Genomic DNA, 27,868 nt, shown 5'->3' on the forward strand with positions numbered 1-27,868 from the left:
GCTGGTTCTGAAAGATTCACCCTTCCATCGTGGTCGACCATCCGTGCCTGACGAACCTCTTACTTCTCAGGGTCTGTTGTTGGTGCTGTAGCCCCATGATGTAATTCCAGCAAACAGATGTTCGCTCTCGTGAATAACTTGAGGCATCTGTCTTAGAAATGCAGACACTTGTAGAACAAAGGATATGGGATTAACGCAGTGGATAAGCAGAAACACTGTGAAACGATAAAGCCGTGCTGTGTTGGTGTTGCTTTGAGCAGCATGAAGTAGGTTTAAATTTGTAGGGGAAAAAATAAAACACTCCAAATCTCCATATTTACAAAACCACCAGCTTTGGATTATACGGTCACTGAGAGTTTATCAGATAAAACAATAGCAGAGTGCCATTTTTTATTGTTACTGCTATAGTGTATAACATTCTTGATTCCAGCTGTTGGATCCCAGGATATGGAAGCTTTGAGTCAGATTTTGATGCTGTTGGTTTTAAGGGAACCTGACAGGTGAACGAGTCTCTCTGTTTCCCTGTCCGTTCTTGTAATGCCAGAAGAGGGAAGGGAAAGCGTAAACACGGTCTGTAAAGACAGAAAGGCTAAGACCGAGCAAGACTCTGATCGGGATTGATGAAAGCAAGGCTTTAATTGCTCCCAAAAGAAAAGAGGTTAGCTTTTTCCCCCTTCTCACCCTCTCTGATTCTCATAAATATGCAGCGCAGCAATAAAGCCCTGATGAGCCTCGGGGCAGATTAGAGAGGACTACAGAGCAGGATCCTGGTTTGTTAGCAGATCCCTTGCATGTGTGTCTGCTCTGCACACGCATTGCATGGCTTTCAGTTGTCTCAACATACATTTAATTGTTTAACCACAGACTATCAACTCCTCTCAACCATGCATGCGATGTGCTGGGAAGTCGTAGCTGCCAGACTTTTAGCGCAACATCACCCCCTTGTGTTGGGAGTGCTCTCAAGATGGTATCGTTCCGTCTAAGCAGAGCGGGTGGAGAGGACGTGGTTTGTGGTGGAGGTTTTGCGTGTGTGTGCAAAGTTAGATTGCTATCCTGGAAAGGAAAATTTAAAGCATGTGCATTTGATATAAACAACGTATAATGAACAGCACAGTGTTCCATTTTATCACCATCTTCTGGTTCATCATCACAGGCTTTTGGCCACTGTTCTTAGAAGCCTGCCCAAATCCATCAACATCCCTCAGACTGTCACCATCTGTTACAGATTAAGATGCTTCTGGAGGGAGCTATTCGATTTCACTGCTCTTGCATCCCCTCCTTGTTCCACGTGTCAGATTTTACTGTAAACATTGTCGTACAAAAACCCGAATCCCAGAAGGGGGGGGTCATTTCAAGCCAAGAGCAAACGGGCCGTTACACCGGTATGGGCCGCGTGTCTGGTTTAGCTCTTAACGTGCTGGGAAGGGGGCTCCACTGGGCCATTTAGAGGCAAAGCTGGGAAGCCGTGTTCTCTAAACCCTGCACTGAGGCGGTGTGCAGTGTGGTGTTGTGATGCATGAATCCCCTGGCCAAGCCTGACACTAGCGAGCCTGTCTGAGCCCATGTCTTCACTGAGCAGGAGGCCGTAGACAGAGTCTGCATTGTTCGCCTAAAGTAACCCAAGCTCAGGGCAGCCTCTGCCCAAAGGGGGATATATCAAGTTGTTCTCTCCCCACCAACACCACAATCCTAGCTTAAGCTCTGGGGCTTGACGAGGGAGCAGGGAGGCAGCTGACTGTTTGGACGACGGCACAGTTCAAATAAACAGCTCAAATCCTAACCAGCCTCCCCTACACTAACCCTCCCTTGCCAAGTATTGCAGTCCCACAGCCATAGCTCATCACTGTGGAGCTTGCCAACAGCCAACAGCCAATTTGTGGTGTTATTCTGAAAAGCATGTTGATGTGGCTGCACTGAGGTTTCCTGACAGAGAGGGCTGTGAGCGAGAGCAGGGGGTGAGAACTCAGGCCTGTTCTAATTGTCCTGTTTCCCTTTTTGTGAGTGATGGCTACTTTTGCTACACATCAGCAGACCACACGGCATTTCCAAGCTAAAGGGAAGGAGGGATGAAAGTAAAAGTGTCTTGGAGAAGAGAGACGGCCATTACCAGCTTTGTTTCTGCCCCGGGTGTCCGCTAATTTTACTGCAGTGAAACCTGAGCGAGGGGGTAATGAGACGGTACTTGACGCACTTGCACACACACACATATAGACACACTGCCTGCTTCTGTAATGTCGGTGAAGGTTTAAGAAGAGAAAAGGCTACATGCAAATTGATACTTCACCAGATTTTCAGACATTTGATCCTGGCATTCAACCTATTACCCCTCTGGAATGAGTTTTTTCTGAATCATTTTGACACGGGGAGCTGGCGGTATTGAATCTGATCCTCGCAAGCTGTCCGATTGTGCTGTGTGGATGTGTGTAAAACCAGTTGGGCTTTCTGGGAGAGTGAAAGAGGCCCAGACTGATCACACTCTGGGGACAGATTTTTATCTCTGGCCCTCCGTGCCTCTCTCCCCAGTGAAATCACGGTGGTGTCAGCGTGTCAGCTCGAGCTGTCACCTCCCCCTGCTGCAGGCCAGTTGCTCCCATACTTCGTCTCCTGGCTGAGTACAGAGAAGCCGAGAGCAAAGAGCGAGAGCATTGGAGAAGGAAAGAGGGCTTTTCTACTTGAAAAGGCAAATGAACAGAGTGTCAACAACCATTAATGTGACCGAAGAGTATTGAAAATAAGAGAAAAAGCAAACTATCATTTCAGAGGAGTCAGCTGAACAGTTCAAAGTCACCTCCTCCCCCAATGGGCTGGGCTGGTGCTGCCCACTAGGGTTGGATGACAAGCTGATGGTGCTTCATGAAAAGCAGGCCAATACTGAGCAGAACCAAAGTGGACATGGTACTGCAGTACATGTTCCTCAACCAGGGTGGCATTGGACCTGTTGACTGGCAGAGTTTCCTCTCTGTGAGTCTGTGTGTGTGTGTGTGTGTGTGTGTGTGTGTGTGTGTGTGTGTGTGTGTGTGTGTGTGTGTGTGTGTGTGTGTGCGTGTGTGTGTGTGTGTGTGTGTGTGTGTGTGTGTGTGTGTGCGTGTGTGTGTGTGTGTGTGTGTGTGTGAGAGAGACAGAGAGAGGCAGAAACAGATGGGCGGGGGTGTTTATGATTGGGTGTGGGTTTTTTATGAGCATGTGACTATAATTGAGAATAAGCATGTCAGTGTTTGAAGTCTGGCGGCTCTACAGACGATTGTTGTTTCCCCGTGCTGCCAGAATGACTGACAAGAAACATGTGTTGCAGTGCCAGTCGGTGTGTTGTGAAATGCTCGAGCTGTGCTGACACATCCTGATTTTCTTTACTCTGCTAAGTCAGTTGTTGTTTTTACTTGCAACAGTTTAATGATCTAATTTACATGTAACCGTAGCTGCGTAAACAAACCTTTGCATTTACATGGATGTTTTCATATGGGAGTCGGTGACTGATTGTCGTTTTGTCCTGTGGTTGGCAGTGATATTTAACTTCACATGTTAGCACATATAATCATTCAAGAAAGAGAAGATGGAAGCCGGTACCACTCACAATGCTCTTGAGCAAAGGAAGCAAAGCTTTTATTGCTGACAGTAAAAAGTCCACGAATGCAGCGGTTCAGTCTGAAAGCAGGGAGGACTGCAGATTTGCAAACATTTGAACGTTGGTCTTTGTGGGACACGTTCTCCACCTTTCATGAGACAACTCTGAGTTTTAAAATTTGTGCCACAAGAAGGCAACTCGAAGGTAAAGCTATTCTCAACAACTTTACTAAATGATCTGAATATCAAGTAAGTCATGAGTAATTTTCTCCCCACCGCGCTTAAAAACTAAGTCGGTATGTGTAAAATAGGCATCGTAACTATCAGATTAAACTGGCACAGAGCTGACAGTTTCATGGCTGGCCTCTCAGCAGCTTTTACACACAACACGGCAACAAAAGCATCGCCCACCTACCACTTTTCACTCCTCACTAGCTGAGTTTTTAGACCCTGTGAAAAGTCCAATCATCTGGCTTACGTACATGTGACATGTTTGAGGTCAATTGGTCTGGTTTGCTCTGCACCTGCCTTGTCTTTCAGTGTAGATTTACACCGCTGTGACGGTGTCTGTGTTCTGGCCAATTGCTGTGCCTGGATTGATCTCACACATTACACGGTGCTGTTCTTTCAAAGCCTCTGGGAGTCTGGACATGACAGCCAAACCTGCAGAGAATCTGTCAGCCGCCAGCCTGAAGTGTCCCCCTGAGATCTGCCCAGCGCAGACCCCTGGGCTGGTGTCCGGCCAGCTTTCCAACCCCCCTTTCTGCTGGTCACCTGTGCCAGCATGCCAGTCATCGAGTCCCTGACCCAGCTCTTCTCCCATTACGTTCCCTACAGCCTGACCTCACACCCTCGGGGATATATAAAGATTCGCGCTCAAAAGGAGAGATAGAAATGGGACACCCTGTTGCCACTGATCCCACTGCTACATCCTCATGTGCAAGTAAAGGTGGTGGGTGGTTTCGGGGGAAGGTGACCAAACATTTAGGCCCCATGAGCATGTCTGTGGCAGGGACATTTTCCACATGTTGTTAGGGTGAGAAGCGGGCAGTGAAAGCGAGACAGATGCAGTTAAGAGCCATTACAGGAACAGCTGTAATCAGAGCTACTGTGGGTGGAAGAATATGTTCGCTGCAGCTCTCTGTCAGTAAATGGCTTCTTTATGACTTGAGAGAGAGGAGACGGAGCACATTCCCTCTACCAGACAGAGTATGCATGGAGCACAGATGGATACTAGCAAAGGTAGGACGTCTGTCACTCATGTATCTTCCTCCTCGGTTTTCCTCTTCCCTTCTGTCCAAGTGTAAACATGTGTAAGTTCTCCTTCTCTGTGGTGCGACAGATAGTCCTCCATGACTTTGCATTTGTCAGGGGTGCTCAGAACTTTCTGTGCCGTACTAAGTCCAATTACCTCAGATAGCGCCCATTTCACAGAGGATCACCGTCTCAGACCGTCTTTCTGCCTTATGTCGAGGGTTTGTGCCTCAGTTAACCAATGGCATCACTGCATTTACGCACACTATTTATACTTGCATATGCACTTGCTTTGGCTTCCCAACTTGTTATACAAAATTCATAAACCAAATGAGACGAGTATGAAATATAGATGTTCAGAGAGGCAGCTTAACAACTCTCCCCTTGGCTCGCGCTGCTTTTGGCCCTTTGCTCAAACCCAGCTTGTTAAAGCAGCAGTTTGTGTTACCGTGAGGTGATATCAGCATGTTGTGGTATTCTCACTGAAAGACTACACATGTCACGCTCTCACAGCCAGAGTAGTTGCCCTGCTCACCCAACCCCTCTCACTCATACCATCAACTTTATTTCTGTGTAGCTTCCCAATCTCCTTCCCCAGGCACCCCCCGCGAGTCGCTAATAAAACAGCTCCAGTACAAGACCCTCCACAGGGTGGGATGTCCAGGCTGTGTAACCCAGCACCCCTCTTGGCGCAAACTTTAGAGAGCTGCTGACATGACAGAGAGTTTTGGAAAGACAGCAGGGGAGTGTGTGTCATCGTCAGCCCATCTGGGGGGACGTCCAACAGGCTTGCTTGTGCGCTGTGAACTCCTTGCTGAGAAGTTCTCCGACACCCTGGAGACGCAGAGAGGTATCACTGTCGGTGGTGTTACTGCTCTTGGAGCAGCTAATGCTCTTAAAGTCTTGAGAGCTGAAGAAGGGAGGGATAAGGAGCTAATAGACTTGATATTCTCTGGAGGCTTTGACAATGAGATCAGGGATAAAGCGTCCCCCAGTGAGTTTACTGCCACGGGATTGCAGCTCCTTTGTTAGCTGATATCATGAGGGCGAAGTGTGGGTCTGACCTCCTCCAGTTAATGCCAATATTTCTGTAAACCTTTGGTTTGCAGACTGTCCTTAGCATGGCAGGTAAATAGAAGTAGAAGGGACTGTCCAATCCCGTCCATAGCTGTGAACTCATTGATCTACCAAGGTCTACTGAGTTGAAGCAACAATAATGCATAAAACTAATAATCAGTGCTAAGAAATGGCAGATTAGAAACCGATATCTAGATCCTCTTTACTTATTGTCATTTGTATATGACTGCAAATTTGTGAGGGACTACTGGACAGTTTTCTGCTTTTTTAAGCCTCCTTAGTTAATATCCATTCTCATAGAATCTTGCTGTTTTGGGCTTGAGAGAGGACTAAAATGAGGGGTTTCAAAACACCCTACAGTTCCACACATGTGGCAGATGTCCTTCATTAATATGAACTGAACTGTATTCCACTGAGAAAGACGGACTCTCCTGAGCAGGTGAATATTCCGTTTTCACGGACGTATTGACTGCATTACAGTTTGTCTGTACCTAATAAACTGGACAGGTTTCTGGAAACAGTTACACACATGGGGACAAAAGTAGGAAAAGGCTGTGACGTGTATTGTCTTGCTTGGCAAGCTCAGGCAGAAAGCGGTGGCCTGCTGTTTATTGTTTTCTTCTGTGTGGGAGGGAGATCTGTTAAAGATGTCTGCCATTAGTGCATCTGCAGGCTTCATTAAGAACAATAAACAGAGCACAGTCCCTCAACAAGGAGCTCTTGGGGAACATATGGTGTGTAAACCTCTCTAGAGGTCAGACAACTGTCAACACTTGCTGCTTAATTACAACTCTAATTTTGTTGTCAAACAAAATCTGTAGAAAGAGGCAAGTTTTGTGGTGTCTTTTCTTCCTTTTGTTGCAGTAACTAAATGGTTTCCATTCTAATGCCGGAGGCAAAATTATCTTTAGAAACCCTCTGCAAAACTGGAATGCTTTCCTTTTAAGGCAGATTTTATTCAAACCGTTTCTAAAAGCTGGGCCCAGCACACAGGGAGATCCTAATTGTAATTATGCAAGATGGAATTTTCAATGCGGGCTATGAATTTTTATTCCGTGTCTTAAGCACTTAAATTGATTCAGCTTGAGCAAACCTGTCTCCCTCTGTTTATTTTTCAGTTCTCTGAGGAGAAACAGTGTGCAGAAGAAATAAAGTAAAGGGCAGTGAAGCCTCCTCCCAACAAGGCCATCATTGTTTACCTTCTGTAAACCCTGTCCTAACCAGCTCTATACCAAATTTGTCAGGGCCTCATGATTCACTGACATCACGCTGTGGTTTGGTTCGAGTGGTAAAGCTGTTGCCTGATTCTGCTTACGGTCACAAAACAGGAAAGCAGATGGACAGTATCGGACAGAGACGGAGGAAAGGGTTTTATGGGTGGCAGTGAATGAGTGGATCTTCGGAGGTCAGACAGCTCCGGGTTCTGGAGTTGTCAGAGCTTCTCCTTTCGAAAGTTTTCGTCTTGTTGTTCATTTCACAAAAGTGCTGAGAGTTCGTGAGATGAATTCCCTCACCCTTTCCAGCAAGGAAAATAAAGTTGCAGATTCTGGATCAAACAATTAGATTCCAACTGTTTCCGTGACATTTGCTGCAGACATTCACGGTCCTTTGGAGAAATGTTTGGGCAGCTATTTGATGGATTGTTCCCAGATGAATTGCAGTTCATTTTCATGTAGCCCGATCATCACGTCAGACTTTTGTCAGAGAAGTTTAGACTTTAAACGCAGGAAATAACACACTTATCGTCATATACGTATGGTGACATTAACCTTTAGCTCCGACACAACAAGCTGCTGCTCTCTGACAGTTGCGTGAACAAATCTCCATACGATTGTCTTCCTAGTGCCCACCCACCAGATGTTAATAGTCGCAACAGGACAGACCTATTGCATCATCTAAAGAACATAATGACCAACGGTGTGCTGGTCAAACAGTTGTGTCTTTGCACAGAAGGCTCACCTCTGCTCACCGCACAGCAGTGGCGCCCAGCCAGCTGCCCGTCTCGTGGCTCCGGCTGTACGTGTTAGGTTGTTGGGTTTGTGCGATTGGAGTTATGCGACTCAGTGCTTGGTTCAAATCCCATAAATTAGTATGAGAGTATAGAATACATCAAGGGGCTATTTTGAGATGGAGACGGAAAGAGTAACGTCAAGGAAGGGAGGCTTGGCATGTCACAGAGGTCTCGGCAGCCATCAATTTGATGTCTGATGCGCACGCTCACACGGGGATAAGCAAAACAGTTTTGGCTTGAGGTGGTCACTGATGTATTTTACAGAGGGGCAGGTGGCGCCCTTCCAGTTGCTCTTATAAAAGATGATGTCGTTGGCACTTGTTTGTTAATCATTTATGTGGGCCAGGCTGTATCCAGTGATGACACTGAAATATAGTACGCTAAATTAATCCCCTTATGTGCTGCGGTTATGGCCTGACACTGTATAAACCTAATGTGCATCTCACTTTGCCAAGTATCCTGTCGCTCTGTGGATCACTGCTCAGTGTAAAGGTGGGTTTAGGATTTGACTCATTTGTCTCCCACATGGCTCCCTCAGTCCAAATACCTCGCTGATGAGGGGCCATAAACCAACACGTACACAGGCCTATTAACCCCGAGGGCTTAATCAGAAGTAGATTAAGAGACGCTAACAGGAAGTACAGCTGCACTGCCAATGAGTTTTGGGACACTGCAGGACACTAACAACAAAGGTGAGATTAAAATGAATAAGAAAGAGGCCTGCATACCAATTAGCTTCTTTATCTAATGTTACGGCAGTCTGGAACGACACTTTGTTGGGTTACACAGTTTGGATCCACATTTAAGAGATTCTGTATATCTAATCATAACAAGCTGCTGTGTGGCTTTAACCACGCAGGGAGATGGAGATCAGAAGTGTCGGGGTATGCTGCTAATGCATTGTGAACTGTTGGACATGCCTCACCCTCAGATAATGACTTATCCCCCAAGGTCCCCCACTGGTTCCCCTGACATCCACCCTGAATGAAAGGCTTTCTAACACGCACATACACCCAGCTGACCCTCACAAAGCTGCCCTGTCCTCCCTTTACTTCTTAAATCCAGCTTTTGCCTCCCCAGCCAACCCACGCACACGCACACACACACACACACACCCACCCACGGGCCTCATTCTCGACTCTACGCTCGACCAAGCAGGGCGTGCTAGTTAGAAACTGCAAAACTACTGAAACACTGTGAAACAGCAGGGCTGTACATTTTGAGAATCCCTAGTGGGAATTGCGCTTATTTGTTTTTTAGGGATGAAGAAGACTAACAAATGAACCCTCGTGGGAGGGAGGCTGGCATATACTCCTCTTTTCTTCTTTCCCACTCCGTGTGGCCCTGGAGTGTTCATTATGACCAGAATAGACACCTTCCTTTTCGTATGTTAGCACATTCTCAAAACAAGCCGTGGACCTCGGGGAGCTCGAGGTGCAGCAGGAGACTTGGGGATTGGGAATTTCTTCTCTCCCCATCTGCTGTGGTAAAGTTGTTTGCCAGCAGCACTCTCTCTTGACCGCTAATAGCATTTGTAAGCGGAGAAGATTGGCGTGGATTAAGGAGACGGATACAAGGGCTGCTGGGCTTTCTTGTTCGTTGATGCACATGAGGGTTGAATCGACATGTTTACGTGGAGACTGCACACAGAAAATATGAGATCTACTTCCTGTGTAGGAGCTTGTTATCCGCTTTTGTTATTTGGGGGACTTTCTTTGTTTCTGCTTGCCCAAAGACAACTAATAGGAACTTGTGAAAAACTGCTTTAACGTGGCAAAGTGTGCTTTTGTTGTCCTGACAGGTGGGCAGACCTCCTGCTCTGGAACTGGAGTCAATTGTTGTTTTTGTAGCTATTGATTGGGATCTTGCACCATAATTGACCTCTAAACCTTAACTACAATGCTACATGCACCTGGGGCTGATAATACCTCACTTAGCATTTTAATCCTAATGATAGATGTTCTCCTAGAGCCCTGTTGGCTCAGCCTGCTCTCAGTGGAGTTGGTCTGGAGGGAGCAGTTTGTCAGGGAGATGGATCCCCTTGTGACAGGTGGCTGCTTTGCAGTGCAGGCTGTTGTCTCCACCCAGGGGAACTGTGGCCCATCTACACCTTTTTGGCAGGTAAAGGATTTAGCTGGCTTCACGAAGAAGGAGGAACCCTTGCCAAAACCCCATGAGGCCCCGGAGCGTTAATTACAGTTTATGTATGCGCTGTCATCCCCCATGAGCCTCTCTACCTCTGGAGCTGACTGCTGATGTCTGAACTCTCTGAGCACAAAGTCCCTGCAGAGAAATACCCTGGATGGAGCTTATTATCCATTGTTCTACGTGACTTCAACATAGTAGCGTGATAATTACTCATTCTGTGGATTATATATGGAGTAGTCTATAAAATTTATCCCCACCTTGTCTGATGGGCATCGTCCTACATGCAAAACTGAATTTCTTATTACAGTGTTCTTATCCTCTAGTGTCCTTTTAATACATGCTAACACTCATTACTGTCAGACTATTTTCCAGGCGATAAAGAACAATAAATATTTCTAAAGATGAATATCAGAGCTGTGTTGTTTTTATCTGCAATAAATTATTGTACAAACTGTGTGGGGAGGTAAATGGGAGAAAATACAATGGTAACCTGACATGCTGCAATCAACATGCTAATATGCATGTAAGTAGGGACACTGTCACAATTCTGCTGCATTTAGTTTTTGTACCGATCACAGAAAGTAAACGTATGCGAAAATATGCCTGTTAATCTAGAGTAAAAATGTTTTATAAAGAGGAACAGTTACAGTTGAAATGAGGCTGCATCTTTACCGTGTACTGATTTCAGTCAGTTAAAATTGTGTATGAATTAAACAAGTCGGTGTTAATAAACACGTCTTTAACATTTGTCTTCAAATGGGGCAGCCTTTGTTATTGGAAGTGCATTTTTTCAACCTGTTTTCCTCTGGTCTCTTTTACACAGTTCAGGATTTTGGCATCGATGTGCTCTCCACCAATGGCAGCCAGGAGCCTCACGGCCCAGGCCTCCTCAAGGTGTCAGGCCTAGAGCGGAGTCAGGAAAGGAGCCAGGAGAGTTGCAGAGACCCCCAGCCCCCTGCATCCAGCACCCCCAATCCACCGTTGCTCCCCCAAACCCTCACCCTGCCACAGCCCCCGGTATCTGCCCCCCAGGCCTCCTCTCCTCTTCGAACCCAAACGAACGGCGCTGCCCAGGCTCCGGCTTCGACTCACTTGATCCCACATTCAGAGGCTCTAACCAGGCCTCAGACACCCGCAGCCCTGCCTCTTGCTCAGGGCCGAGAGCTTTTGCCAACCCCCCCTCCCCGGCCCCAGCATCAGCCTGAAACGCTGTCCCACGCCAGGCCGAGCCTTCATCCACACCCGCCATCTCCTGCCCTCCCGCCCCACAACCCTCACCAACAGCACCCTAATCAGACAGGGCCTCACCGGCCCCCATCACGCTGCCACCCCCGGCCCCTTTCTGCCTACAACGGCCTCAATCTCAACGGTCACAGGTAATGCTTATGACGTTTTGCATTTTAAAGAATATCCCCATCTCACATGTCCTTCAGTTTTCTGATGTAGAAAGTTCACGCAGGCTCTCACACTCGACAAATACTCGAACATCTCTTGAGCTTGAAGTACATGTAATGTCCGATCACTATGTAAATTGCCATCAGCGAGAGCTTTAAGTTGCCAAGCCAGGCAGTGGCACTGATTATTAACAGCGGAAATAGGGGGTCACACTGCGTACTGCGTACCTGTGATTTATTAGCAACTCCAGCTAGGTGAGAATTACCTTAAATCAGCTCCATTTTGCTCTTGGATTATATCCATCTTGAGAAAAATTAAGGAATCCTTTACTGGTCCTGTTAATTTTCCAATGTTATGAAGAATTCCCGGTGGAGCTGCACTTTACAAGTTCAAAGTCATTTTTCATTTGCTGGAATGACCACGTTAGTCCATTAAGTCCTACATCATTTGCGAAGCAGTCACGCCTGTAAGTCTCTTCATAATATGAAGATGGCTTCTTCAGAATCCGCTCAGTCCCGGCAACAGCTTTGCCTCGCAGGCTCTCGGGAATTGGCTTTGCCTGCGTCTCCCTGTGCCAGCCCTGCCAGCCTGCCAGCGCACCAACATGGCCTGGCACGGCCAGGGCCCACAGCGAAGTGCGAGCGCTGCAAATGAGCTTTTAGGCTTAAGCTTGGAACTGTGGAGACGCAGGCTCTGTGACTGCCTCCAGGGAAAACACATACACGCTACAAAAGGCTGTTTGCTAACACATGCATACACACCTTCTATCCCTCTCATCCCATTTACGATGCACATGTTCACTCCCTGGCTCTGGAGGAAGGGCCTTAATGGAGGCTGTTCAAAGACAGATGCTCTCTCTGTTACGTTTGCCAGCGGTGATTTACTTGCATCCAAGGGTGTTGCGAATGTGATGTTTTTTTCGCGTGACGTTTTTTTGCTCTGGATTTCTGCGATGCGCAAGAGTGTGGCATGGAGGCGTTCACAAATGGAAGGCAGTTGAAGTGTGAAAACATTGTGCTGGGAATTGATGTTGGAACAGATGGAGATGAGGGGATGTGCAGGAACAAGTGTTAATTTTGCCTGATCACGCCTGGCTTAACCTGGCGCCTTTCTCTTGTTTCTCTATCTTCACAGCAGCAGCAGGAGCAGCACCCCAGGCACCAAGCTCCACGGGCCCTCTGCTCCCTCCTTGCATCTTCCCCACCACCCGCCTGCTCCTCCGCTGGTAGCAGCAGCCTCTACTTTCCCCCTACCTCTGGCTGCTAACCAGAGCACCCCCCACAGCTTCCCCTCTGCCTTGCAGTCCTCGCCTCACCCACATCACCCCAATATGTTTGCGCCTCCAGCGGCATTGCCTCCACCACCACCACTGACGTCTAGCGCCCTGCCAGTACCCGGACATCCTGCTGCTGGGAGTGCCTACTCAGGTACTACAGGCTGCTTGCAAACCCCGTACCGTCCATTAGGCCAACGGAAAAAAAAACGTGTCCTATTTTAGCCAGTTATTGTATCATGTTGCCAGGATGTGGGAGACATATGAGAAGTAGACGAAGAATAATTTGAAAGCATGTGATGTGCAGAGAGAGATGCCAAGGCAGAATGTTACTGTGGTAATTATTAAAAAAAAATAATAATAACTGAGTCCAAGATTATCCACGTGTACTCCATGGCTTGGGTGTTGTGTTGTTTAAAGTCCTGCAGACAGTTCAAGTTCTGACTGTCACTGTCTGTCACGCTGTGATTGATCAACTGCCTACATACCGTCATACCTCATTTCAAAAGCGATTTCAGGCCCTGCGTATTTCCACACAGTGCTGTCCTGCTAAATGTCAGGGTCAGTGTGTGTGTGTGCTTGTTGCCTTTAGCAATGTTCCCAGAACTTCTACTTTCACCTGGAATGATTTTCACGAGCAAGAAATCAATTTCTTCTATATAGAATGGAGCGAGCTGGATTTTGTTCAAAAGATACTAATGAAATCTTTATGAGGAGAAAATTCCACCCACACTCCCAGCCCAATAAAGTGAGAAATGAATGCAGAAAATATCATAGCCGGTCATTGTGGAATAGGAAGGGTAAGGTTACTCCGGGGGAGATGTAATATTTCAAAGCCGGTTTTGTTGAAGTTAGACGAAAAGGCTATGATTACTTGAAATCCATTCTTTCCCCACAGGCTGCATAAAGGTTATTAGAACAACAGATACTGTCGCCTCAGAGGGACTGTAGTGTATAAAATCCCATCATTTGACAGGTCCAGCAGTTACACTTTTAATCATTTTGAGCTTCGCTTAAATTCAAAATGACAAGCCGATAATCACATTAATTTCCTGCTTGTTTCCTTCTTTGATATAACTTTAACATGGCTTCTGATTGTTTGCAACAAAATAACAACTTTCATTCAAACATTAGTAGTGAAATTATACAATATGTCTGTGGTATTTTCTCTGTATGTTCAGAGACCTCTTTCCTCATCATCTCTTCTCTATTTCTTGTTTCCAGAGCAAGACCTTCTTCGTCAGGAGCTTAACACCCGTTTCCTGGCCTCACAGAACGCGGACCGCGGCGCCTCGCTTGGCCCCCCGCCCTACCTGCGCACCGAGTTCCACCAGCACCAACATCAGCACCAGCATCAGCACCAACACACGCACCAGCACACACACCAGCACACCTTCACGCCCTTCCCCCACGCCATCATGCCCACCCCAGCACCGCCCATGGTGCGTACCCCTGCCAGAAATGTGAGGATAAGTAGAACACACCTATGTTTGGTTGGAGAGGGTCAATTTTCCCTCATCTAAGAGTTTTTTATGCTTTTATTATAATGGGGCATGGAACTGAAAATGTTTTTACTTTGTGGTTGTGAAGGCAAAGATTTTACACAATCTGGATGTGTGTGTGAGCAGCAGGCTGTTGGGACCTGTGGGTTTCTGTGGCGGCTTTTCAATGATGACCATGTGTGTCCTTCCAGTGCCTTTATCCTCCCAGAAAGCCTTTCTAGTGTTTTCCCTGGCATACTTTAAAACTCCACACTTGAATGCTGTTATTTTCTAAATAGGCAATAACTTGCCCAAAGCACGTTAACTTCAGAGCCAGCTCTCAGAACATAATACTCTTAATTCATTCTGAATTTAATGACATCATTTGGTCCCGTTTGGGGGTTTTCATTACTGGCAAATGCGTTGCATTGAAAACGCCCGCTGTCTGTCGGGAGCGACCACAGGCGATGGGTTCCTCGACCTAAAACTCACATAAACACGCACACATTCATAACTGCCTGGCCCACAGAGCATTCGCTTGGCTCTGATGATACCTCAAAGGCATCGTGGCGAGGCCTCTGACAGCTAATGAGGCCATAAAAAGGCTCTTTATGGCTGCAGTGTTTAGTCTTGACTGCGGAAATGTTCGCCCTGAGCCTGCAACCAAATGAAAGCCAGCCCACACTACTTTACAAGGTCTTCACATGATCACAAAAAGGGGGAATAAAAACAGGCTAGCTTTGGGAGCGGGGGAACTTGAATCTCATTTGACATCTTAGATCTTGATCTGTGCATGTTCTTAGTTCTGAAACGCACTTTGTGATGTATTTTGTACTGGCTTCAAATGAAAGAGCTCCAACTCAACCCTGTGACGGTGTATGTGCAGCTTTTCCTCTCCCCTCTACGTCTCTGTACTTAGCTCTCTTTCATTTCTCCTACAGTTTGAGAAATACCCAACAAAAATTGACCCCTTCTACAGACACAGCGTGAGTTTTCCTACTGCATATTCTCTAGCTTCTATAGCAGTTTGTTGTTTTCCCATTATGCCACTACTCCCCATGAAAGTTGGCGTCTCAACTCTCTTTACATCTGTGTGCATGTGGTACGTTCCATGCAATTACTCATCTGCTTCTTAATGGCGACTGTAAGCTGGACCATTTCACCCTTCAGCCACAGCTAATGTTGCGATTAGTGAAACAATCACAACATTAGATGCATGTGCACACTGTGCTTGTATATGATGTTTAAATCTATAACACATTACAGAGGAGACTGCTTTAAGACAAAAAAAACAGATACTTTATTTCTACCAACTAACAAATTGTAATATCATAATTGTGTATTTTCATGCAGATTGACCCTAGATTGTTTTTAATGTTTAGTTTTTTATCATCTCTACACTGTTCTCATGGTACGAACAGAAAACCTTTTTTTTTTTTTTAAATCCTGCTGCAGCTCCCATGTTTTTGACTAATATGATTGGCAAAAGCAGTCGATTCCCCTTTGTTCCTCTGTCAGCACTTGCTTGTTTTACATGTGTTTTTCTTATATTAAAATATTCTGCTTTCCATATCAAAGGGACTCGTTTTTCCCTTTTTTTTAAATCCAGTTTAAACGAGCAGCTTGTGAAACATGTAGGCAATCATTTGTAAAGTTTTACATTTAAGTGGCCCTGGAAAAGCTCTGATTAAATGTTGGAATGCTGAATGTCTGCCGCTACGGGCCATTTGTTCCATCTACACTGCCTCATAAAGCCGGTGTCCTGACTCTTGCTTACAGACTGAATAACCTCTCACTTCCTCTCTGTCTTTTCTTCCGCAGCTCTTCCACTCCTACCCACCAGCCATGTCTGGCCTTCCCCCAGTCATCCCCCCGACCGGGCCCTTCAGCTCGCTCCAGGGCGCCTTCCAGCCCAAGGTAGCGTAAGACAGCAACACGCCACCAGTCATCCAAAGTGAAAACAGGGGTTGTTAATTTTGATCCATGTCTGGTGCTCTCTAGACCTCTAATCCACTGGATGTGTCCACCAGACCAGGAGGCGTCCCACACACATTCTTACAGAAAGACCCCAGGGTAAGAAAATGCACACGACAATCAGTGTCGATGAAAAGCCTTTTAGTCGTCAGATTCGTGTTTTCAACACTAGATGATGCCACTAAATATTTTACACGCAGTTTGTTTCGAGTTGAAGGCCACACCGGAGGAGCCCTGTTTAACACCCGCGTGCAAATGACTACTAAAATGTTTACTTTAACATTTTAATTGGGTTTATAATTAATGCCACACACACGGCTAATGTGATTGACAGGAAAAATAACACCAGCTTTCTCATGTTTTTGGTCCCTTTCTGTAGCTAACAGATCCTTTTCGGCCCATTCTTCGGGTGAGTGCTCTCAGTCTCATACGTTTCATCACGCACAATAACAGCCAAGATGCCTGAAGGGGTTTTTGCTAATGGAGTTGATTTTGTTTAATCAAATGAGTGATGCACTTGGAGGCTGAGTGTACGAGTTTATAAAAAGATTAATTTTACAGAACGGTGCAGAATCTGCATTAGGAAAGGCTGTTTTTGGACAGATTCACTGCACTGGTGGACAGTTTCCTCTGTCACGCGTTACATCGGCATCATAGACCAGCACATATTCAGTTATTGTGATTAAGACCGCTTTGTTAAAGCATAAAAACAAGATAGATATGATCGTGTCATGCAGTCAAGGTGACTTCATGGTTTAGAGGAGCGACTCTGTGAGGATCAAAAATAATGTAGAGTGAGGCTGTAGCACCATATCCATTAAATCCAGGCCTCATAAACTCGCATATTAGATCTTTTAGAATTATGATACAATAATTGCATCCTTCATTGTTTTAAATGCAGAATGAAGGTGCTCTTTTAGATAAACATTGTTTAATATAAACCATGTCACAGTCTTTCAGGGAGTGTTGAACCCCTTCCTATTTTTACATCTTAAAGACTCTGGGATGCCTCATTTGAACCCAGTAAGCTTGGTGATCCGACTGACCTTTAGGCAGTAAATCTAATCACTGGTCAGAGGCTTTATTTTCTTAAGCGTTACACAAGTTTTACAGCCTTTTCTTGCCCTTGTTTCAACTTTCTGAAATGTTTTTTTATGCAATCAAATGCAAACTGACCTTACTGTTACTTACTGTCTCTTGGTTACAGAAACCTGGGAAATGGTGCGCCATGCATGTCCATATCGCCTGGCAGATATACCACCACCAACAGAAAGTAAAGGTGAGGACTCATCGGACCCCTCTCTCTGCACTCAGAGCTACTTTTAAAGGGGAACTCCGGTATTTTCAACATTAAGCCTCTTTTCTGAGTCGTCTGCAATGTTTTAGAACTCCCCTCACCGCTTTTTTGATGTTTACTGCTGTCTCTGTTGTTTGCCTAATTTTGATTCTTCTCAACCTGCTTCAGAACGGCTAGTCATGTGCATGTCTTAAAAGGTCTGTAAAAGCACAATAAACGTCCGTTTTCAAAATCATCAACTCAGCGGTAGCGGACATGTTTGTAGTTCTCTCGCACCGGAAATGCTGCTAGGTGTATTGCATTTCCGGTGCGAGAGAACTACAAACATGTCCGCTATCGACGAACATCCAGTCTTCAATACAACTCAATGGGATTTACAAAATGTCAAATAAAACACGACAGAAGCAACTTTTCGCTACGAAATTTGATATGGATTACCAGTGCACACCAGTAACCACTCCGGTGAGTTGATTATTTTGAAAACGGACGTTTATTGTGCTTTTACGGACCTTTTAAGACATGCACATGACTAGCCGTTCTGAAGCAGGTTGAGAAGAATCAAAATTAGGCAAATACCAGAGACAGCAGTAAACATAAAAAAAGCGGTGAGGGGGGTTCTAAAACATTGCAGACGACTCAGAAAAGAGGCTTAATGTTGAAAATACAGGAATTCCCCTTTAACTCCATATTACAGCCATGTCCCCTTCAACAGTTTCAAGCTTAGGATCTATGTGAATAAATACACCACCAAAGGTATATTACATACACAGTAATACAGCAATGTTATGTATATGATGTGTTACAAGCATCAGAGAAACAGGAACACGTTAAGACTGCCATGCTGAGCTGAGGTGAGCTCATAGCTAATGTGAAGCTTAATGATAAAGTTTGATGTACATTGTTCTGGATTTCCAGCCAACGGAGAAAGTTGAGGGTTGAGGAGTTGAGCATACAGAGTGATTCAGATAGTCTAGCTTTGATTTGGTTCAGACTAACAGGTTTACTTGCATTTTAAACACCTTTGTGAGTCTGTGGTGGAGAGTACAATCTGCTTTGCGTTCATCTGTTGAAGCAACAAACTGATTTTTTTAAAAAGAACCGGCTCTTTAATTGGGACTGGTCTGGAGCTCCTGAAACTGATGATATGAAGAAGACTGTTCCAAAAGCTGCTGAGCATAACCTTTATGTAACCTGGTGTTCAGTCAGAGAATGGTACAGGAGGTCAGTCCTGTACTGTATGTTGCTAGATCATTTTCATTTTTAGGATTCATAAAGTATTAAATTCAGTCCGTTCCACCTGAGGTAGCACACGTTATAAACAGTACAACTTTAATTTATTCTGCCTGCTGTAGGCTCATCACTTCACTTTTATCTGACTATCTTTACACCTCTTGAGCCTCCTCTTCCAATTCTTTTCTGTACTCATATTATTAATGCATATTTAATGTTGTGAATTGTTTGGCTGTATTGTACAGTATTTTTAAATTAAATATATAATAATAATACAGGGTCATCTTCAAATACCAGTGTGTGTATGGCAAGGTAGATCTTACATAATGTCTTAACAGTGATGCAATGTCCCATAAGGAGCTCATGAAATGCACAGTGATACCACACTGTTGTATAGAGAGGTTTTACATGTGTTTCTTTGTCGGTCTGGCGTCTTCCAGCAGCAGATGCAGGTCGACCCTCACAAGCTAGACTTCGGCCTCAAGCCCGAGTTTCTGAGTCGACCTCCGGGCCCCAGCCTCTTTGGCGCCATCCATCACCCCAGTGACTTGGCACGACCTGCCACGCTCTTCTCCGCTGCAGGTAAGTGTATGTGGGATCTCTCTGCAGAAAGATCAATGGTTAACAGTAGCTCCTAATGTCCAGGGTAAGCTGCTGTCTGTTGACATTGTTGCTGAAGTCAGCTGCAAACACTCAGCGTTGCAGAAAAAGTGACCCAGATCTGCTCGATTTAATAAATTTTTCCTTTGCCCATACTCCACCTCTCTACCAGAGTTAATAATGATAGGTACAGGCAAGATAGACACTGACACTCGGCACAGTATCGGCGATGACGTCTGTGTCTTGGTGGCTCTGACAGCCCGTTGAACTACAGCCCCACGCAAATAGTAACAGTACAACAAAAGTGATTCCACAGAGGACTAAAAAGTAATGAAAAAGGCTCAAACATGCTTTGCTGGTGACTCGTGTCACGTTGCAAATGAACTAATTCAGTGAAGATGTGGACGTGCAGATGTTGCTTGATTAAAAGTCAGAAACCATGTTGTCAGGGTAAATTTTAATTTCAGTGAAATCTTTCGGTGGATGTTTGGTGGACTAACACTCTAAAGCCACAATGTTATTATAAAACCTGGTAATCACATCGATGTTTGTCTATTTTCCCCTCAAGAATATAGCCGCGTAGGGTAGTTTACAGATGACAAGTGGATTTGTTAATGTTTTCTCGTAAATCTAACTCTAACAATAATAATTTCTAAATTACTTCATCTTATTTTTTCTATAATGTGTTGATACTTATTTACTATCAGCCACTATTGAAGTTAACTAGTTATGGACTTCAGAATCTTCTAACAGTTAACAGTAAAACGAAAGTTACGTATGTAACTACGGTTCTATGAATCCCGAATGACCGCCAGAGGCGGTGCTGAAAGCACTGAATGTCCCTTCGCGCATGCGCCGTTCGAGTAGTAATACCAACAGAGTCACACCTGTGACATGTCGGGTGATCAATCAGAGGCTATATAGCCCAGTGTCATCCGACACTCTGCTCCTACAGAATCTTCTCGCGGAATGCAAGGATTCTGAGTGACAGAGAAGCTCTGGCGGTCATTCGGGATTCATAGAACCGTAGTTACATACGTAACTTTCGTTCTATTTCATCCCTACTGACCGCCAGAGGCGGTGCTGAAAGCACTGAATGACCAATACCAGCGGCGTCACGAGGAATCCAGAGCAAAATACCTCATTGGGAAGGCTCAGAGGACCCTCGCCGCAGAACCTGATCCAGAGGATGAGGGGAGGCCACATTCACCCTGTAGAATCGGGTGAACGTGCTTGGGGAAGCCCATGATGCAGCAGCACATAGCACTTCCATTGGAACCCCCCTCAAGGCAGCCCAGGAAGCAGAGGCGCTCCTGGTAGAGTGCGCCTTCACACCAACGGGTGGGGAGCAGCGCCCCGTAGCGTAGGCGTGGCAGATGACATCCACGATCCAGTGGGAGAGGCGCTGTTTGGAAAGGGGACAACCCAACCAAGGGCCCTCATAACACAGGAATAGCTGGTCCGAGCGTCGAATAGCAGCAGTGGCTGCAATGTACGCCTCCAGTGCCCTCACTGGGCACAACGACCGGGACCCACCAGCAGTACCTTCCGACACGGGTTGAAATCGTGCCAACCTCAATGGCCGGTTGCAATGCGAACAAGGCAACACCTTAGGCAGAATGCAGGGTTTGGCCACAAGGTAACCCCAGATTCATCAGCATCCCACCTGAGACAGGAAGGGCTGACCGACAGAGCATGTAGCTCGCTGACCCTCTTAGCCGAGACAATAGCCATCAGAAAGGCAGTTTTCCACGACAGCCACCTGAGGTCCGCCAGCTCCAAAGGTTCGAATGGGGGGTGGCACAGAGCTTCAAGCACCAAGGGCAGATCCCAAACAGGGGCCCGTGGGGCCATCGGTGGGTGCAACCGACGAGCGCCACGCATAAACAGGGAGATGAGTTCATGGCTCCCCACAGTACAGCCCGCAAAGCCAGCATGACCAGATGAAATGGCCGCGACATACACCTTAAGCGTTGAGGGAGTGCGGCCCCTGTCAAGAAGAGACTGGAGAAACTCCAGTACAGTGGACACTGCACAGGTGACTGGATCATCCTTGCGGGCAAAACACCACTGGGAAAACAGCCGCCACCTGTTCTCATATTGCTGGCGAGTAGAGGGTGCCCTGGCACTCAAAAGGGTGCGTCTGACGGGATCAGAATGACCGGTCAACAGCTGTTCAAGCCGTCCAGCGGCCATACCCACAGTCGGAGGCGGTGGGGATTGGGGTGCCACAATCGTCCCCCCAGCTGGGACAGCAAATCCCTCCTGGTCGGGAGACACCATGGGGCGCCGCGACACAGGCTCCGTAGAAGCGGGAACCATGGCCGTGCCGGCCAACACGGAGCCACCAGCAACAGTCTGTGTCCCTCCTCGGCAACTCTCCGAAGGGTAGGCCAAATCAGGGACAGGGGTGGGAATGCATACAGGAGGACCCTCGGCCAAGGATGAGCCAGTGCGTCCTGGCCCAGTGCGCCTGACGCCCCCGTAAGGGAATACCATCGAGGGCACCGAGTTGACTCCTCTGTGGCGAAGAGATCCACCTCCGCCTGACCAAAGAGGTCCCAGATCCTGAGCACCACGTCGCCGTGAAGGGACCACTCTCCCGGCGCAGTTGCCTGGCGGGAAAGAGTGTCCGCGACGTGGTTGTGCCGCCCAGGCAAGTACACTGCCCGCAGGGTGGACAGGCGAGGAGAGGCCCATGCTAGGAGGGCTGTGGCCACTTCCAGCAGCTGCGCTGATCTGGTGCCACCCTGATGGTTGACGTGGTAGACCGCGGAGGTGTTGTCCGACCGTATAAGGACATGTTTCCCTTCCAGATGGGGAATAAAGTGACTGAGTGCCAAATGCACCGCACGCAGCTCCAGTACATTTATGTGCCTGGAGCGATCCCGTCGGCCCCAGCGGCCCTGAGCCGCTCTGTGTTGCCATACCGCACCCCATCCAGTAGGGCTGGCATCCGTCGTGACCACCTCTCTCCGACACACAACTATCCCCATGGGGACACCCCTGGACAAATAGCTTCTGTCCCTCCATGGCCTCAGGACACGAAGACATGACCCTGTCACCAGGAGTTGGCGATGCCTGTGCCGCCTGGCGTCCAGGCGGAAGCTGTTGAGCCACCTCTGAAAGGGGCGCAGTGACAGCAGACCCAAGGGCACGACCCGGGTGACTGATGTCAGTTTGCCCAGCAGCCGCAGGAAGGTGACGTAGGACAACTGCCGGCCCAGCCTGAATCGACTGACCAACTGGAGTATGTCGGTCACCCGTTGAGCAGATGGGTAAGTCCGCATGGAGGGCGAATCCAGAAAAATACCCAGAAAAACGGTTGTCTGAGACGGGGTCAGGCAGCTCTTTTCCGAGTTGACCTGGAGGCCCAACCGGGACACGTGATCCAGCAGACGATTCGTATCGCGAAAGGCATGTGCTCGGGATGGAGCGCAAAGAAGCCAATCGTCGAGGTATGCAAGTACCTTCACTCCGCAGGCCTGCAGAGGAGAGAGGGCCGCTTTCACACACCGAGTGAACACCCTCGGGGAAAGAGAGAGGCCAAATGGGAGCACCCGGAACTGCCAATGGCGACCCTGATAGGCAAACCGGAGAAAACGGCGATGTTCTGCCGCAATAGGTACATGGAAGTACGCGTCCGTCAAGTCTATTGAGGTAAACCACTCGTTCCTCGCAACAGTCTGAAGGACCTCTGCTGTCGTGAGCATGTGAAAGGGCAGTACCTTGAGATATTGATTCAGTCCCCTGAGATCCAGAATGGGACGAAATCCGCCTGTCTTTTTGGGCACGAGGAAGTATGTGGAGTAGTAGCCCCTGGGTTGTTGCAGAGGATCCACTGCCTCGATCGCGCCTTTGGCCAGGAGGGCGGAAAGCTCCTGATCCAATGCATGGGCTTTTACCGGGTCGGTGATCACGGTCACCCTGACCCGGCGTGAAATGTGAGGCCGCCGTCGGAATTGTAACCGGTAACCATGGGTCAGAGTTGCAACCACCCATGGATCCCGAGTATGAGCAGCCCAATAACGGAGCTGCTGATGGGAATAAAATCCGACGGTCGGCCTGGTGGCATCACCGTCTGCCCCCACGGCCCCTAGGGGCCCTGGTGGGGCGGCGGCCAGAGTGTGGGTCACGGGCCTGCCTGGCTGGTTGGCGGGCTGGCACACGAAAGGCCCTGCTGGGCCCCTGTCGTTCGGCCGGGGGAACCCGAGCACGACCCCGAGGTGGCGGCCAATCACTGCGGCCAGCCTGCGGGTGCCGTGTACGCCGAGGTGGGGCATACCCCTGCTCAGGCCTGAAAGCTGCCGCCTGGTGTTCCGCGCCTGAACAGTCCGTTCCAGCGCTTCCAAGGCAGCCGAGCCAAACAATTCCCCTGGCACCACAGGCACCCCACGGAGGGTCCGACGACCTGCTTCAGTCAACGGAGACTGTGCCAGCCAGACCTGTCGACGAGCCTGAATCAAGAAAGACATCACGCGCCCAAGCTCCCTAGTCATCAGTGCAAAAGCCTGAAGCGCAGCATCACTAAAGCCAATCGCAGTAGTGGCCCCACCAGAGTCCTGTAGGGATGAAGAAAGGGCGAACATGAGGTGCGCCAAGGAATTGCCAAGGCGGCCAGCACGCGTCCCGGCGTTATAGGCTCTACAGAGGAAGTCGTCTGTAACACGGCATTGAGCCCGTGGGCACCGAACATCACGGCGAAGAGCCTCATCCGGCGCCACAATGAGTGAGGCCACAGCGGGCTCAACCGCAGGCATGCAATCCAAGCCTGCTTTAGCCGACTCATGCATAGCCTCTAACACGCGACCATCTGGGGAGAGGCGCGAAAAGGCTTTGGGGTCCCGCCAACAGGCGTGTAGCTCCTTTAGGTACTCCTCGGATGGAGGGACAAAGAATGGAGCAGGGGCCTGTCCGCGCCTGAAAAAGGCGCTTCCGGGAGCCGACTCTTGTGCCTGTGGGACGGTCAGCTGCAGCTGCCCCAAAGCCATCTGCATGACGTCCCGCATAGAGCCGTCGCTCGCCCCACTAGCTGCCCCCTGTGAAGAGGGCGAGCCAGACCCTGTACGAGACGACTGCGCCCCCACCTCACTCCTAAAGTGAGAGGCGGAGGCAGCCAAAGACAACGTGTCCTCCTCGGGTGCCAACTCAGGCATGGGGGGAGACGCAGGATCCAACTGGTGTGCCTGGAAAAGGGATTTCATTTCCGCTAGTTCTGCAGACAAACGCTCCACCACTGTGGAAAGGCCCTGATCAGCCTTGGCTCGACTCCTCTTAGGAGGAGCCACAGAGGCCGCAGCCTCACTCCGGCGCTTCGAGCGCCTAGGGAGGGTCACCTGCCCAGAAAGAGGAATGTCATTGCCAACCTCGGGGCGCAATTGGGCCAGCCGAGTCACCCTCACGGCATGGGGCATGTAACTGCAGTCCATGCAGGGGTTTTCCGAGAGGGCCTCCACCAGGTGATCATGCCCAAGGCAGGCAGGGCACAGATCGTGGCCATCATCTGCCTGAAGCACGGTCCCGCAATCCGTACAACCGTGGGAGCCATCCATGTTTGAAGCTGACCTGAGCTCAACCGCAGGCCGAAAGAACGGGGGAGCTGACACCGGCAGCCACGTCCAGAACACCGGACGACAATCCAAACTCCAAGACTGGGAGAGGGGGCGAAAACGCAGCCGTCACCAATCAGGGCAGTCAACACCGAATAGGCGGCTAGCTAAAACTGGGAGAGGGGGCGCAAACGCTGCCTTCACCAGTTAAAGCGACCAACACTGAGTCAACGGCTGGCTAGAACGGGGAGAGGGGAGGCGGAAACGCTGCCTCCACCAGTTAAGCTCAGCGCAAAACAGAGTGAGCCGTCCGCGAAAGTTGGGAGAGGGGGCGACCACGCAGCCTTCACCAACTAACGCTCCGTGCAAATCAAGCAGCCAGAACTGAAGAAGCGGCTAGCCAAGACTGGGAGAGGGGGCGAAAACGCAGCCGTCACCAACCAGGGCAGTCAAGCCGAATAGGCGGCTAGCTAAAGACTGGGAGAGGGGGCGAAAACGCTGCCTTCACCAGCTAAAGCAACCAAAACTGAGTAAGCAGCTGGCTAGAACGGGGAGAGGGGGCGGAAACGCTGCCTTCACCAGTTAAAGCTCAGCGCAAAACAGAGTGAGCCGTCCGCGAAAGTTGGGAGAGGGGGCGACCACGCAGCCTTCACCAAATAACGCTCAATGCCAATCAAGGCAGCCAGAACTGAATAAGCGGCCAGCCAAAACTGGGAGAGGGGGCGAAAACGCTGCCTTCACCAGTTAAAGCAACGGAAACTGAGTAAGTGGCTGGCTACCACCGGGAGAGGGGGCGAAAACGCTGCCTTCACCGATTAAATCTTAGCGCAAAACAGGGTGAGCCGTCCGCGAAAGTTGGGAGAGGGGGCGACCACGCAGCCTTCACCAAATAACGCTCAATGCCAATCAAGGCAGCCAGAACTGAATAAGCAGCTAGCCAAAGCTGGGAGAGGGGGCGAAAACGCTGCCTTCACCAGTTAAAGCAACGAAAACTGAGTAAGTGGCTGGCTACCACCGGGAGAGGGGGCGAAAACGCTGCCTTCACCGATTAAATCTCAGCGCAAAACAAAGTGAGACGTCCGCCAAAGTTGGGAGAGGGGGCGAAAACGCAGCCTTCACCAAATAAGTTTCAACGAAAAAACAGGCAGACGGACTCAGAAGCCACCACTGGTAGCCCAGTTCAAAACCGGAAATCAGCTGGTTATGGGAGAGGGGGGCGGAACGCCACCGTCACCAACCAAGCAACAAAAACACAGATGCCACCGCAGGCAGCTCAGCAAACAGACTCAGAAGCTACCGCAGGCAGCTCAGGTCCAAACTTAAATAGCCGTTTACTTATCGGGAGAGGGGGCGAAAACGCTGCCGTCACCAATTACAGCAAACAAAAACACAGCTGCAACAGAACTCAGAGGCTACCGCCGGTAGCTTAGTTCAGGAAGTCAAACAATCAGCTGTGTAACCTCGGGGGAGAGGGGGCGACGCCACCGCAACCGAGTAAGCAACAAAACTCAGAAGCTACCGCCGGTAGCTTAGTTTAGGAAGCCAAACAATCAGCTGTGCCACAAACAATCAGCTGTGTAACCTCGGGAGAAAGGGCTGAGACGCCACCTCAACCGAGTAAAGCAACAAAACACAGAGGCTACCGCCGGCAGCTTAGTTTAGGAAGCCAAACAATCAGCTGTGCAACCTCGGGGGAGAGGGGGCGAGACGCCACCGCCACCGAGTAAAGTAACAAACTCAGAGGCTACCGTAGGTAGCTTAGTTTAGGAAGCCAACAATCAGCTGTGTAACCTCGAGAGAGAGGGGGCGAGACGCCACCTCAACCGAGTAAAGCAACAAAACTCAGAGGCTACCGCCGGTAGCTTAGTTTAGGAAGCCAAACAATCGGCTGTGTGAGCTAACAATCAGCCGTTTATCAGGGGGCGAGACGCCACCCCAGATGCTACCCGTCGGTAGCTCAGTTCAGAACGAAGCACTCAGCTGTTAACTGAACAAGCGGTAGCCAAGGCGCTACCGTCCCAATTTTAAAGCGCAGTAACAACGCACCACGACACCAACCTGTGAGTCGGTCCAAAAGTAACTCGTCGCAGCCCCTAGGAGGGCGAAATATCGCTGCTCCAGCCACAGGCAAATGGGGCGTCAAACGACGGTGAAATGACCAAGAAGGCAGGTTGATGCTGTGCAAGCGAACCGCACGCGAGAAGAAAAAGGAGCAGAGTGTCGGATGACACTGGGCTATATAGCCTCTGATTGATCACCCGACATGTCACAGGTGTGACTCTGTTGGTATTACTACTCGAACGGCGCATGCGCGAAGGGACATTCAGTGCTTTCAGCACCGCCTCTGGCGGTCAGTAGGGATGAAATAGAACTGTTTAACAGTCCACGGTTGTCTTTACCCCGACAGGACCGACGCACCCATCAGCTGCTCCCTTTGGCCATCCGCCCCACCATCCCGGAAACTTCCTCACCCCCGCGTCACACTTAGGTAAGAAAACTTTTCAGTTTGGTTGGTTTAAAGCCCAGAACACACCGTGTGATATTCAGCCGTTCCAAATTAAAGATGACCATCGCAAAAGAATCTTTGATTGTGGCTACAGACTGTTGCCATGGTTTTATGGCTAAAGATGAACAAACTTCTAATAGTGTCAGAAATTTAGGATGGGTACTGTCGGGAGCATAGTACAGATGTGCATTTTAAGTGATATTTGTTTAGGTCAGCTAATCAAGCCAATTAAAGTCCATTAGTGGTGACATCATCATTAATCACTGATTATGCAGTTATTTGTTCCTGTCGTTTGCCGTCAGTAAATCCTCTTTACCATGTAGGACCACAGAGGTGTCCTCATTACCGCTGACGAAGCCTCAATCTGTCTGTCCATCTCTCACTCCAACTTACCATCACTTGTGAACAAGATCCCAAGATATTTAAACTCATCCCTGACCCAGAGAGAACATGCCACCTTTTTCCAGTTGAGAACCATGGCCTCGGCCTGGGATTCGGAAGACCTGACCCTC

General features: G+C 48.6%; 1 protein-coding gene across 5 annotated transcripts in view; it reads left to right on the top strand.

Annotated features, from left to right (window-relative positions):
* auts2a (activator of transcription and developmental regulator AUTS2 a) overlaps positions 1-27,868 on the top strand; it is a 321,168-nt gene that overhangs the window by 288,645 nt on the left and 4,655 nt on the right. Inside the window, exons 7-16 of one of the 5 annotated variants that reach the window (XM_075486458.1) lie at positions 10,875-11,427; positions 12,581-12,873; positions 13,944-14,182; positions 15,142-15,186; positions 16,022-16,117; positions 16,202-16,273; positions 16,554-16,583; positions 17,382-17,453; positions 19,142-19,283; positions 27,258-27,338. In XM_075486458.1, coding sequence (XP_075342573.1) covers positions 10,875-11,427; positions 12,581-12,873; positions 13,944-14,182; positions 15,142-15,186; positions 16,022-16,117; positions 16,202-16,273; positions 16,554-16,583; positions 17,382-17,453; positions 19,142-19,283; positions 27,258-27,338 — 1,623 coding nt within the window. The remainder of the gene's footprint in view (positions 1-10,874; positions 11,428-12,580; positions 12,874-13,943; positions 14,183-15,141; positions 15,187-16,021; positions 16,118-16,201; positions 16,274-16,553; positions 16,584-17,381; positions 17,454-19,141; positions 19,284-27,257; positions 27,339-27,868) is intronic. The other 4 variants (XM_075486460.1, XM_075486462.1, XM_075486459.1 and 1 more) reach the window with 4 other exon arrangements.

This window comes from Odontesthes bonariensis, chromosome 16, assembly GCF_027942865.1.
Source record: "Odontesthes bonariensis isolate fOdoBon6 chromosome 16, fOdoBon6.hap1, whole genome shotgun sequence".
Classification (NCBI taxonomy): Eukaryota; Metazoa; Chordata; class Actinopteri; order Atheriniformes; family Atherinopsidae; genus Odontesthes; species Odontesthes bonariensis.